The 13,191-nt window shown below is 48.4% G+C and overlaps 2 protein-coding genes and 1 long non-coding RNA gene across 3 annotated transcripts in view; 1 reads left to right on the forward strand and 2 right to left on the reverse strand.

Moving 5' to 3' along the window:
* Positions 1–13,191, forward strand: part of LOC135400246 (uncharacterized) — a 146,880-nt gene that overhangs the window by 95,368 nt on the left and 38,321 nt on the right. The window lies entirely within an intron of this gene.
* Positions 1,007–6,772, reverse strand: LOC135399706 (uncharacterized). Its single transcript, XM_064631441.1, has 4 exons — positions 6,719–6,772; positions 6,149–6,319; positions 4,926–5,045; positions 1,007–1,303 (listed from the first exon to the last, which is right to left on the reverse strand). Exons 1-4 carry the CDS (start codon positions 6,770–6,772, stop codon positions 1,100–1,102), a joined length of 549 nt encoding a protein of 182 aa, XP_064487511.1. The 3' UTR covers positions 1,007–1,099.
* Positions 8,714–13,191, reverse strand: part of LOC135399588 (uncharacterized) — a 31,693-nt gene continuing 27,215 nt past the window's right edge. The window contains exons 8-9 of the mRNA XM_064631312.1: positions 12,416–12,531; positions 8,714–9,135 (exon numbers count right to left, since the gene is read on the reverse strand). Coding sequence (XP_064487382.1) covers positions 8,985–9,135; positions 12,416–12,531 — 267 coding nt within the window. The 3' untranslated portion in view covers positions 8,714–8,984. The remainder of the gene's footprint in view (positions 9,136–12,415; positions 12,532–13,191) is intronic.

Genomic DNA, 13,191 nt, shown 5'->3' on the forward strand with positions numbered 1-13,191 from the left:
CGGGCTGGGAGAGTAATCAGGGACCTGAAGCCATACAGGGTGGAAATGCGCACTGGAAGCAGCTGGGCTACACCACAACCGGCAGCACTCGGGTGCAGTCCATATTTTGCAACTTTTAACGCGTCTGCAGTGTTTGCTCGCGCAGACGAGCGGCTATAGTACTCAGCGACCGTGTCATTTTGAAGGAGGGGCGGAGATCTACACAGGAAGAAGAAATATGCTGTAGCCACGCAAGAATAAACTTCGACAAAGGTCGAGGTACAAAGACACCGAAAATTCGAGCGGGAGAAGAGGTGTTCATGCGGCAGGATCTACTAGGAAATCTGGCTGGGTTCTGCTGTCTACTCCCCGTATGGAAAACAGTTCACCAATTAGGTGTCCTAAAGGCCATTGGTTATACGGGTCCCACAGAAAGAGAGACATTGCAACGACAAGCAACGTCGTTCCTTATTATCCACGGAAGGAGTCGGGGAGGACGTAGCAGGCAGAAGACGACGAGAACAGAAGCAGTAGGAGCAGGTCGATAGAAAACGTTGGGGACGAATGAAGTGTCGCAGGCAGAGTGCTTCACATTGTTCAGGTTTCGAAAACCAGCCGTGTATATACGACTTTCGCCACGCCGACTTGCAGTTCCACAATGCAGGGAGCGGTCGGTGTGTTGTCACATCGAATACTACAAAGACTGCCGTTGATGGCGCTGTTGCGACGTGGCAGCGCGCATCGTATGGGTCCAGCACGACATCATTGGGGACTATGATGGATTAATACTGCAGCAGTACCAACTTCTGGTACAGAGTCGTCACGGACATGTTCCGTCAATTCTGTTCATTGTATGAGGCAGCATCTGAGAAGAGGAAAGGAAATCGTCACCTGATCTCGTAGGTTCGTGTATAATATATACAAGGTTTCGTGAGTCGAGAAAAGTAAGACTGCAGCAACAATCTCATCACCCCTCTGTTATGTATGGAATATTGTGTGCTAGTCTTGCGCAAGAAAGACAAAGAGCTTCTTTCAAGTATATTTATTATGATAATATTTGTGCGTCGTCCAATGAACAGATATTGTCACAACAGCAAAAGCTTCTCGGTAGAAGTTTACTTCATCGACGCTTCTTCGTGGCGTGTGGCGCACTCGATGAATTAAGAAGGAAATCTTTAAGCCAGCGAATACGACTGGTGTCTAATTGGCTGCGAGAAAAGTCCTTGCTGCACGAGCCTTTATAATCTTCGAAGTCCACATCGTAGAGAGCCCAGCCCAGAGGAGACGGACGGATTTTGCCGAGCACTTCAAATACCTTTGAAATCTGCAAGGATAGAGTCATGTACTTGTACCGGGTGTCTCAGTTAATTCCCCCTAAATAACTTGTGAACGGGTGCACCAATCGAATAACTTTCTTTTTTACAAGTATCTGTCCGGTACCACCTACAAGCCGCGCAGCGTGTGAATGAGTCCGAGGGGCTCATTATTTAAATAAAAATTTAGATGAGTTTCGTGAAAAACCTGACTTCTAAAACAGGGCTCCGTTGGCATTAAAATACGTACTACCCCCTTTGGAACCTTGGCGGCTGGTCGCGGTGAAGCACAAAAGGCGCTCTTCCACTCCACTATATACCAATGAATTCTGTGTTCTTGAGCTATGGGGAGTGCTCAAGAAAAAATAGAAAGCATGTGACATCAAAGCACTATGTGATTAACTGTGTTTTGTCCGTGCGATCATAACAGAGAAAGGACGCATATCAGTTAGACAAGCCGGGTGGGGACTAGCGTAGCCTGTCTGACGCTGTGACTTTCTCTTCAGCACTCCCCGTTGCGAAGTTAGCTCAAGAACACGTAATTCATTCCTGGATAAGGGAGTAGCAGAGCGCCCTTTCGCGCTTCACCGCCCAAGCAGCGCAATGTACTGAAAGACGAGTGCAATAGGGGTGGACGGGTAGGTGGAAGGCCTTGAACACACTCGTGACACTGAAGAACATTGATAAGACACATACCGTCCACCCCTACTGCACTCGACTTTCAGTACATTTTGCTGCTTGGGCGCTACCAGCCGCGAGAAATATGTAAACCGAAACCAATTAATTACTGCAACAAGTGACCCGCTTCGGTGGCAGATTTTTCTCTAAAAGGTGTCCACTTAAGGTGCCAAAAGGGGTAGTACCCATTTTAATGCCGACGGCGCCATGCTTTAGAAGTTGTGTTTTTCACGAAACTCATTAATAATTTTTATTTAAATAATGAGCGCCTCCCACACATTCACACGGTGCGCAGCCTCTAGGCGGTATCGGACAGATACTTGTAAAAAAGAGAGTTCTTCGATTGGTGCACCCGTTCGCGAATTATTTAACGCGGAGATTTAACTGAGACACTCGGTACCCTAGTGCAATCTTACGCGAACATATTCAGCACGACTGTGCCTGGTTGGGTAAGGCATAAGAGGATGAACGTAGCCTCAACCAAGGTTAGCTCAGCCCAGAGTGTCCCGACGTTTCGGAGTGAACTTAGCTCCGAAACGTCGGGACCCTCTGTTTTGAGGTAACCTTGGTTGGAGCCACGTTCATCATCTTAGTGCAATCGTACCAGAACAATAACAACACCCACTTTTTTACGAGATGATGAATGTAGAGTTTCATCGCCGGTGGCAATACTCTATCTCATTGCTGGTGCTGATGTGGGGAATGAAATACGAAGCCCCTTCACAATAAGGATCGAAGTCGTGTGCTGTTCAAAAATGTCAAACGTGTTTTAAGGGTAGAACATTGGTGGGCTGGACTTGGCCACGGACCAAGCAATTTTGAGAGAGAGAAAGAGAGAGAGAGAGAGAGGGGAGGGGGCGAGAGTCGAGCTGGTTAAGACATCGGGGAAAACCGGTTCGGGAAGGTTGATAGCGTGGGCAATGAAGAAGAATGTGCCCTAGATCTTCTAGAGCACCGCGAGAGTCAAACTGTCTCAAGCGGTAACGCCAGTGAGCTGTAAAAGCCAGATCGAGACGCATTCCGTGAATTAATGCAGCGTCCTGACCAGAAGTGCTTCTTGGCATGCAGAAAGCAAGCGTTGGATCAACCCTTGTCAGCAAGATGGGGGGAGAATGTCAGTTGTCTATATAGGCCTGTTGCGCTAAAGTTTCGCAGCGCCAACTGCCCTCCTCTAGTGCCGAGCGCCCTTACTAGACGGTCGTGTCCGGCGTGTTCCCTGCCTTATCGCTGTACGCAGTATAGGCGATACATGGCTGTGTACGAAAAAGGCCTCAGGCTACACGGCCACAAATGGCGCTGCAGAATACGGTACGGAGCGCCACCAATGTCGCGGAACAGTCCCATTGGCGGGAAGCCAAGGGTGTCTCTAGACGTCGAAGAATTGCATGACGGTCCCCTCTCAACAGCACAATACTGGTCCGTCTCCGAGACGAGCGAGCTGCTTCTGCGGCGCTGTCGGCCTGTTCATTCCCCACGTGCTCGAACACACTGGGGAACCAACCTGTGCCCTGATTCGTGCAAAAGGTTTCATGTGTTAGCACAGAGGGTATCGCACTATCGGAGAGGGAAAGGGAGTTCTTGCTCCAGTGCTAAAGATGTGTTTGACGGTGCATTAAATTGTTGAAACAAGTGCTCTATGTTGTGTCGTCTGTGTTCGTCTCTTTTAGCGCTTTTATCGTCAAGCAATTGTACCAAAACGGCCAAATGGATGTTTTAGGATGCAAAAGGTGTTAGCCATTAACACATCTGCCACTAGGGGTGTGGATGAGTATCGTATGCTAGCATTTTCAATAGCTTGCATTGCAGATTTTGACTGAACGAACACTACCGGTTCTCACGAGGTAAAATCGACTATGTGCTGCAGAAAGAAAAGGATGTCATAGAGGTCCGCAGCTGTTGATGAGGTTGGACGCGAAAGGCGTCGTCTTTGCGCTACGTCTTGAAATGGCGTTGCGAATGCCGAGGCAGATTTGCCATATTTGAATGCGCCATCTGCATATTCTGGTTTAGAGGTAGAAAACTTCTCGCTACCGGAGCATAAAATGGGCTTGAAGGACTTGATGGGGAAACGGATCTCTTGCTTCCAGAAGGTTCGAAAGAATTACGAAGGCGTGTGGTACCTTCAGAGACCAGGGGGCTTCCGGCGGTGTTACATCATTAGCTACGGATTCAGTGAGACGCTGGCGTGTCCTCTGCGCTACTCGATAGAAGTCGCTTTCAGGGCGCTATCGAATTTTCCTATTTTCCTCAGGAACGGATGACGGAAGGTCAATCAGGAGTTCACCAGCTTCAGGAAAGACTGTGTTTCAATGGCTGTGTTTCAGCCATTCTTGGAGCTCCAAGGCAGCGAAGAAGGCTTCGAGCAAGCAGGGTCTGAAGGGTGTTTAATGCTGTCGTGGAAATCCTGTGCAGGGTTGGAAGGCTGTAAAGCACAGTCGCCCCACACCAAGCTGTGTGAACTGCTAGAAGGGAGCGCCGATCACAGCTCCACCTGAATCAGAGAGATGTAGAATTGCAGGGAGCCAGTGGTGCACTTTGGTTTCAAGGCACTTAATGCGGCGGGCCTAGCGCAGATCCAAGACCATGACCACACGAAGGAAGCGATTGAAACGTACAAGCTAAAGCTTCCTGGCACCCACCCAAAGAGGGAAATTTGCCACAGCCTTGCGTGCGAACGGGAGCCGGACGCACTTTTCGGGCGAAATGTTCATCCCAAGTTGAGTGAAGTACGTGTGTATATTAACTAAACACAGCTGCAAGAGGCGCTGAATCGCAACTCGTGTCAGCGTGCATGTTGAGTACAGAGAGGTACATGCATGCTATGCATGTTTCGTTGGTCGTTATACCAGGAATTTCACCTGCAACCAACTTACCACATGTTCACTTCAAGATCGTTCGGTTTGGCGTCTTTCGACTTGACCCCTTATTGCATACAGGGGTTCAATTATACGTTACCTTTGATCGAAGGCTCTCGATTGTTTCATAAGAACGCCAGACAAGCTTCTTCGCATCGAAGTCGTAAACCACGAAATCTGTGACTCCTATGCTTCCTGGGGTCATACGCAATGAACATACCTGTCGAAGACAATGGGATTGTTTAGATGAAGAAAAATATGTTTCCAATATATAATGTCAAACTTGACAGGTCGATTTGTACGAGAGCACGAACAGGCTACAAAACACAAAAAATCGTCGGCAGCGAATGGGAGTCTGCGACCGAAAAACAACCGGCTACAAACCTGGAGGAAGTCATCGCCCTACCCATCCTGCAAACTCAGCTTGTGGGCGCAACCGATAACACCTAGATACAGTAGGCCTCCTCTCATTTATTCCCATGTGAACGAAAGAGTCGCGATGCCAGCCAATCAGGCTTGGGCAGGCGAAGACAGATTCAGGGAGGACAACACGAACTAACAGGAGACGGGGTGAATAAGGCCGACTTCATGGGGAACTGGGAACATCGGGAATTGGTTTTGCCATGCCTTATGGGAAAACACCCAGACGGGGGGTTCAAACTCGGCGTGGAAACCGACCACCTTAGCCACTAATCCATGATACGTTCACACTGGCGAGGATAAAGGGATAAACGAGAGGAGTTATGACGTCTTCTTCTGTATCTTTTTTTTAAACCTAGAAGCGCTATAAAAAAGGGGAAATAAAGAACCTTATAAATATGGCAAGGAAGAAAGTTTTGGGGTAAGATTCGCATACGTATATGCTTTGCACAGTTAGCTACGCACTGAGTAGCGGGTCATTTATATTAAATGATTAAATGTTCTGCACTGCGCAGCTCCTGAGAAAAAGCTCAACCACTGTTCTCATGTCACACTGAAAGTATAAGACGAAACGGGAGTACAATGCGGCATTTGATAACTCATATTTCATGAACGTTTATTACAAGCGCCGATAGCAAACAACAACTTACCTACAGCCTACACCCTAGCACCCTACACCCTACACCACCCCAGTGCTATGGGTGACGTAGAGAATGTAATAATGAGCCTCGTCTTCACAATAAGGATCGCGTTTGCTTGAAGGATTGCTTCACTTTGGAGTTTTCTTTTCGCTCTGTTATCTAAATGCTAATGCGTCTGCCTAGAAAGTACTAGCACAAAAAGCGAACATAAGCTATCGATTATTTAGCATTCCGTGTGTAACTAGTTTTGAGCTGACCTTACCTGTTCAAACGCCTCCAAAGCGGTTCCAGTGCACTTGACGTTCCATATCCCTTCCGCACCTTTTGCGCTGTCCTTGTGAATATTAAACTTCAGGACACTCAACGACGAAGACAGCGCAAACGCTGTTCTCTCGCGTGACTTGCAATCTTGGACTATCTTCACTGCCGAGGACTGCGCAAAAGAGCAATCGAAATTTGAACTAAGTGTGCCTGTCTCTAATCTGCGCAGTCGTGCACAAAGTGGCGTAGATACAGGCTAGCTAGTGGACGAACTTCATAATGAAGGTGCCTGAGCAATGGGCAGAAGACAGAGGAAAACTCCTAGTTTTGTGTTTTCTGTCTTTTGCTCATTGCTCGTGATCAGCCCACAGCTGAGCAATGGGGGGGGGGGATAAACATATACCCCCCCATTCATGCTTGGCCGTTGCTCAGATGTAATGCATGCGAGTGCGGCCATTTGTCTTGATGTTGTCGTAAGGCGTTGGATGGGGATTGTCCAGAAAGCTGGCACGTGGGAACGCGGCCTAGGTTGTTGTGTAAAGTGCTGTGCTTGTGCCACGTCCTGACATACTTTGAAGCGTCTCGGATTTACTATTTCTAGCGAAGGCGTTCGGACGTTATTCATTTTGTAATGTGTTATGTATATTTTTACGGTGTTGACATTGAGAATTAGTGCTCTTACGTCACGACACAACTATACGGCAATAGCGAGTGTTAGGAGGCCGGTGATAATGTCACCGTTAACTTACCGTGGCTATACCGGAACCAGTGACAGAGAACGTGACTCAGCATCTTATCTGCTGATAGGGTTCTGTAGACGCGATAGCCTACCATGCTACCGGCAGCGGTCTACTGATACCCCTGTCACACGGCAACTGAATGGCATTCCCAGCGAATGACAGTCGCACCGAATGTCATTCGCTTGTATTGCATCGAGTTACACGAAGAAACAGAATGTCATTCGCAGATGATCTCAGTGCCGATAATTAAGTCACCGGGGCCCAACACATGAAGCATTATATACAGGTACAGTAGTTATATTTTTTATTTCTATTTCTCGGTGTTAGTTCACGAAATCGTTGCTTTCAAAGTCACTTAAAGGGCTAAGTACCACAAGGAAAGACAAGTAAGAAGCCTATCTGCACCGCACTTGGCTAAGTGGCGACTGGGAACTAGGTTAGTTCTCCGAAAAACAGTGTTAAGCCTTCCTTCCTTCGTGTCAAAAGTTATCAAATTTGTGATAACATATTGGATTACAAATTTTCATTCCTGTTTGATTTCTTCGAACGGTCGTTACTTTTGTTGCCCCCCTACCACGAGGGTAGGCAGTCGGTGCGAGAGTGAAAAGCGAATGAGCTCGCCGAAGTAATTCCTTGGGCAAATGCCATTCGCATGTATTGCCATTTGGTTTTACCGTGTGACACGAAGCTAATGCCATTCAGTGCGAACGTCATTCGCTGGAATAACGATCATCACAATAATAATCACAACGATCTCAAGTTAAAACGATCGTTTCATCTTCAGATCATTGCTTACGATGAGGCTTAAAGTGCAGCGTTTATCTACTTTTCCTAATCACATCTGGAGAATCAATGTCAGGGACTAAGTTGTGGAACTCGCGGACTTTTCATCGATGAAAAGCCAACGAGTGCCACAACATAGTCCGACATTGATTCTCAAGATGAGAGTTGAAGAAGTACGAGGAAAAGTTTTCAGCGGAATAAATGCATGCATGTTGCCTATACGCAAGGCCGTTGAAAGAGGGGCAAGGGAGAGCTCGGGCTGTGGGGCCCTCACCCCCCCCCCCTTCCTTCACCCCGTTCATGCATTGAGATCAGACGTAATATTCTCTACTTAAGGCACAATTTTACAGGATTTGCACGTTCATCGGCATGAATTTTGATTACTCCTGGTAACATTTTTTAAGAGAGAATATTATGTTACTTGACATGGAGGCTGTTTTTCACAGCAACATCGTTGAAGTAATTCTGCACTGCGCGTAGCACGTGTCACTGTACGCCATGTTGAAAACCAGAGGCACAGACACACAGAAATCCTCATACACAACAAAATCCGCCCACTGATATGGATCATCAGCCCGTTATCAGTAGTGCTTCTTTCCCCTTATCCCCCCTCGCCGGACTTTCGGGATATAGACATATATAGATATGCAAACAAACGGCGCTAACCGGAAGACCTACGGGGGAACAAAACAGATTACCGTGCGCTGGCGCTACCTGGCGGCCTGGCGCTATCAAAAGGGCCTTTGCAGGCAACAGCTGTAACCGGAAGACCAACGCGACGCACATCCAGCTATCGCGCGTTGGCGCACCCTGGCGTCGCCTGAGGCGCCACCTGAGGTCTGCAAGTGTCTATAAGATGTGAAGGCTAGATTAAATAACTGCCGTGCCTGAGGATTCGTGTGTGGCCGTCATCTATATCCGTGCGTCCAGTTCTAAACTTGATTCAGTACCAGCTTGCCTGCACCCTGTCTCAACACTTTACAACGTTTCGTCATGTTTTTATTTTTGTATATCGAACATTTTCGATGTAACAACCCCTGTACCTGATGTGGCCCCAGCCTAGACGCGTCGTCATCCGAGAGGTTCATCAAATACGACGTGCTGCGTGCTAAGGTTTCAGCACAGGATGAAGGATAATCGGATGGACAAAATTAATATACGGACTGCTGGGACGTCGCTCTTTATCTTCAGCTGTCTCGGGAAGTACAGCTGAGAAAGGGCGCTCTCGATTAATAGGCAAAGCTGATGATTACGAACATGCAGTCAATACACTGCTCAGCAATACACACTAATTTTTCGGGTCGTTGACATTTTTTAAGTGCTCGCTAAAGTGGACTTAACTATTGATTGTAGTGATGCATCATTGAGGTGTTCCGATGACCAACTGGAAATTGGTTGCACCACGCAGCTCCCAGGCGTATCAGGCAGTGGCGTGTGACTAATGGCGACGAACAGGTCAACTCGCCTGCATATAAAAGGCACCTTGTAGCGAGAAGAAAGCAAGACAAGCAAACTCGCTGACACACGGTTTGCTGTGAGCCATTTGTATTCATTTATACGTCAGTCGTGAGGCTACACTGGCTTCCAACAGGAGATCAGCGAAAGGCACTGGTTCCAGGGGGCTTGTCTTTTGGTAATGATATAGAAGGTTGTACACTAAGCACCCTGATGTCGCGCTGCAAGACGAATGGATCCGTCGGATAACGCAAGTTGAGAACAAGAGGAAGTAAGGTAAGCCCTTAATACAGTCCTGGGGGCTTAACCGCTTCATCGTCGTTACGGTCGTTACTAGCTAACGAGTGGCGGGAAATTTAAAAAGGTGGGCACGTGATAAAACACGTGCACGGCGCTCTTCGCGTGATACGTGAAGGCCGTGATACACGTCACGCGCAATGTGTCATGTGCCCACCATTTTAATTTCCCGCCACTCGTTAGCTTGTAACGACCGTAACGACGATGAAGCGATTAAGCCCCCAGTTGTGTTTGCTATGCAGTTCCCAGAACAATTCCTGTCGTTGTCAGTAGTGTGTGCACCCTTGGTGTAATACACAAGAGGTTCACGATGTTAACAGCCCAAAGTACCTTTTGCTACTGTTGTGTGGCCAATCCTACTACAGGGGAAGCTGAATGATAGAACGCAGCAGCTGAAAATAGCTGAAGCATATTTGTGCAGTCTGGTCCAACATTTGTGTAACTAGCTTGAGTGGTTGCATTGAATAACATGGACTGTGGTGTCTATTCGCCAGTTGAAATATGTCTTCTAGGACAAACCAGAATACCGGAATTCGCATGGCACCGCTTTTGAGCTGTACGTACTTTTTATCCGTGGAAACTGCAACGTTGCGTGTTTTTTTTCCATCATGCCTTTTATAGAGGAGCTGGTTTTCCTCTAAATGAGTCCTGACGGGCGATGATCGAATATTCCAGCGGGCAGATGTGCGTGGCCTCACACTAGGACGGTGCTGGTAGAACTGGCTGCCAGGTGCAGTAGACTCTTAAAAATGAACTTCACCACATAGCACGCTCCTAGCCAACCATCATCCCGAATGACAACGTTCTCGCCCCTGATTTGTTGAAAACGGGAGCCGGAACCTATTCTGTGCCGTGCATAATGGACACAAAATAGGCTCCGCCTCCCGTTTTCAACAAATCAGGGGCGAGAACGTTGTCATTCGGGATGAAGGTTGGCTAGGAGCGTGCTATGTGGTGAGGTTCGTTTTTAAGAGTGTAGTGCGGGGCAGCAGAGAAACGGCGGCGTCGTCCACGGGCCGACACATCACTCCTCCCTCTGATGCGGAGCGGTGCATGCGGTTGAGGTCCGCGTCGATATCATGGAGAGGAGCATGAGGGCGAATGAGGAATGTAGAGGAAGTGGTGATCCCCTAAATTAGTCCTGACCGGCGATCATGGAATGTCCCAGCGGGCAGATGGTCGTGGCCTCGCGCTAGGACGGCACCGGTAGTACTAGCTGCCAGGCGCAGTAGCGCGTGGCAGCGCAGGCGCGTCGTCCTCGTCGTCCACGTGCCACCACATCACTCCCCGCCTCAGACGCGGAGTCGTACATGCTGTGTAGGTCCGGGTCGATACCATGAGGAGGAGAATAAGGACGACTCGTGGATGGTGGACGACTGGACACGCGGCTTGTGATTGTGGCAGCTGATGCAGCAACAGCGGGGTGGCGGGAACAAGAGCGCTGCAGTCCGGGCAGGTACCAGAGATGAGCTGTGAATGCTGAGTGGTTGGTTGGGTGCGTGAGTAGAGGAGGGTGCGTGAGTAGGGGTACCAGCTCCGGTGGCGCAGCGGTAACGCGTGCGCTTGGAGACTGGGAGGTCTGCGGTTCGAATCCGCGGGCCGTCTGTGCCGTCTGGGGTTTTTCCTGGGCTTCCCTCAGATGTGTAATAGGCGTATGCCGGCACAGTTCCCCTGAAGTCGGCCCATGGACGCAGCTATCCTCCCCCGAGCGGATTCCGCTCGGTCTTCCACTTCACCCTTTCCTCTCCTCCTCTCCACCACCTTTCCCTTCCTGAGAAACATGCCGCCTAATCAGGCAGGCAGACCTCTCGGTTCCTCCCAACGACACTCCTCCTCCTCCTCCCTCCTGCGTGAGTAGTTACTGGTTACGGTGAGGGGTTGTTGAGTGCGTTGAGTCATCGTCGCTGAGCATTGATTGATGCTGAGTGAGTGCGTTGCTGAGTGGGCGACAGTACCGCGAGTGGGCGACAGTGCGGAGTACCGGGACCGGTACAAGAGCGTGAATGCTGGTTGTCGACAGAGAAGTGCCGGGGAGAACCATCGTGAAGCAGGTGGAGGCTGGAATCTGATCTTGCTGTGATGTCCCTGCGGGTCTCCAGTGCGACATGCCCCAAAGAAGGCGGTTCGCTGCTGGTTTGCCAAAAGATCTAGGATGATGAATGGTCGAATTATGCCGAACATGGTGTTCGTTGTTCGGGTCACCAAATGTAGAGGAGATGGTTTCCCTCTAAATGAGTCCTGACGGGCGATGATCGAATATTCCAGCGGGCTGATGTGCGTGGCCTCACACTAGAACGGTGCCGGTAGAACTGGTTGCCAAGCGCAGTAGCGCGTGGCAGCAGATGGCGTCGTCGTCGTCGACCGCGAGCCGCCACACTTTATTAATGAACTTGTTAGCAGCGGTTGATTTCCGGTTTGTCCTCGTGCTCGTTGCGCTGTTGCGAATGATGATGTCTAACGAACTATTCCAACTCAGGGTTCTCAGGAAGACAAATAGCAGGGGCATTAACAGAAAGCGTTAAGGTACCCGAGTATATTAGCAATTTCTGATTGTGAGGTTGTGCATCCCGGAGCTTCACACTCTTAAAAAAAGAGCTTCACCGCACAACGCGCCCTACGCCAACCCCTGCTCACAATGATACCGTTATGATTTCTCATTTGAGGGGAGAATGATAATTAACATATTTGTGCCAATTAACGTTTATCCAAACTCTCTTAGAGAAGCATGCGCCTCCCATTTTTAACCAATCAGCAAAACAGAACGATGTCATTCTCTATGATGGTTCGTTCTGTGCGTGCTACGCGGTGAAGTCTTGTTTCCAGAGTGTATATAGGGTACACGCGAGTGTTCTCTACAGTTCATTTTTTCTTTTCTTTCGAAAGAGAGCAAATTGTGTTGTCATGTAGAGAACTAGAGTTCTCGCCTGTGAGATTTCTTGCCTCTTGGGAGGAGTCATCCCGATAACTATCTCCCTATACATACGCACACTTACTTCACTAGTTCCTTAAGCTCGTTTCCAACGCTTCCTTTGGCGTTTCCTCGAAGGAGGAGTCCCATGAAGGTCACACCACCGGTGTTCATTGCTTCCTTCATTCGATCTGAAAGATTCTTCGAAGTAAACGTGTACATTAAGTCTATGTGCTTCATGGCGCTCTCATTTGATAGTATTCGACTTTCAAAAATGTTCCCTTGCACTTGTTGTTCATAGGGAACAAGTGCTTAGTGAGTGTAGAGGAGCATTTTGTAGAGAAATTTGAGGATTCCATGGTGCATGTTGAGAGGATGCGGTACGTTCTGAGTTTCGTTACATTCTTCAGGTTTGCCTCTTATGGGAAATTTAACGAACAAAAAATTTAACATCGGATCGAAACTAGTACTACAAAAGCGACATTACGTCACGTCTACTAGGAGTATGATGTGCGTATGTTTTAGTCTTTGCCTTAAAACCGCGTTGCGTACACATAGGCTATGCGCACTGCGACGTTATCCCTTTCGTATACGCAAAGGCGATAGCGTAGTATGCACTAAAGCACACCATTATCCTCTAATGTGGGACAGGCTATGCTATAACTTACTGCGTTGCCTACAAAACATACACACACAAACACAAAAACTTATAGCCTATAAGTTGCTACGTTGAGTAGTATATATATATAAATGTTGTCTTCTTTTAATCCAGCAGACTCCACAAATTCTCATTTTTGACCTAATGAAGCTGTGAAAAGGTTTAGAAACTGCGACTATTCGGAGCCGGAAAGGTTTGAGGGC

This window comes from Ornithodoros turicata, chromosome 7 (assembly GCF_037126465.1).
Source record: "Ornithodoros turicata isolate Travis chromosome 7, ASM3712646v1, whole genome shotgun sequence".
Classification (NCBI taxonomy): domain Eukaryota; kingdom Metazoa; phylum Arthropoda; class Arachnida; order Ixodida; family Argasidae; genus Ornithodoros; species Ornithodoros turicata.

What these genes read in the sequence shown, in the direction of transcription:
- LOC135399706 (XM_064631441.1), bottom strand. Translation starts at nt 6,772, where the DNA reads ATGAATAACGTCCGAACGCCTTCGCTAGAAATAGTAAATCCGAGACGC. An exon ending in CTTTGGAGGCGTTTGAACAG is followed by an intron (nt 5,046 to 6,148) that starts GTAAGGTCAGCT and finishes TGTCTTCGACAG; the next exon opens with GTATGTTCATTGCGTATGAC. An exon ending in TCGAGAGCCTTCGATCAAAG is followed by an intron (nt 1,304 to 4,925) that starts GTAACGTATAAT and finishes CTATCCTTGCAG; the next exon opens with ATTTCAAAGGTATTTGAAGT.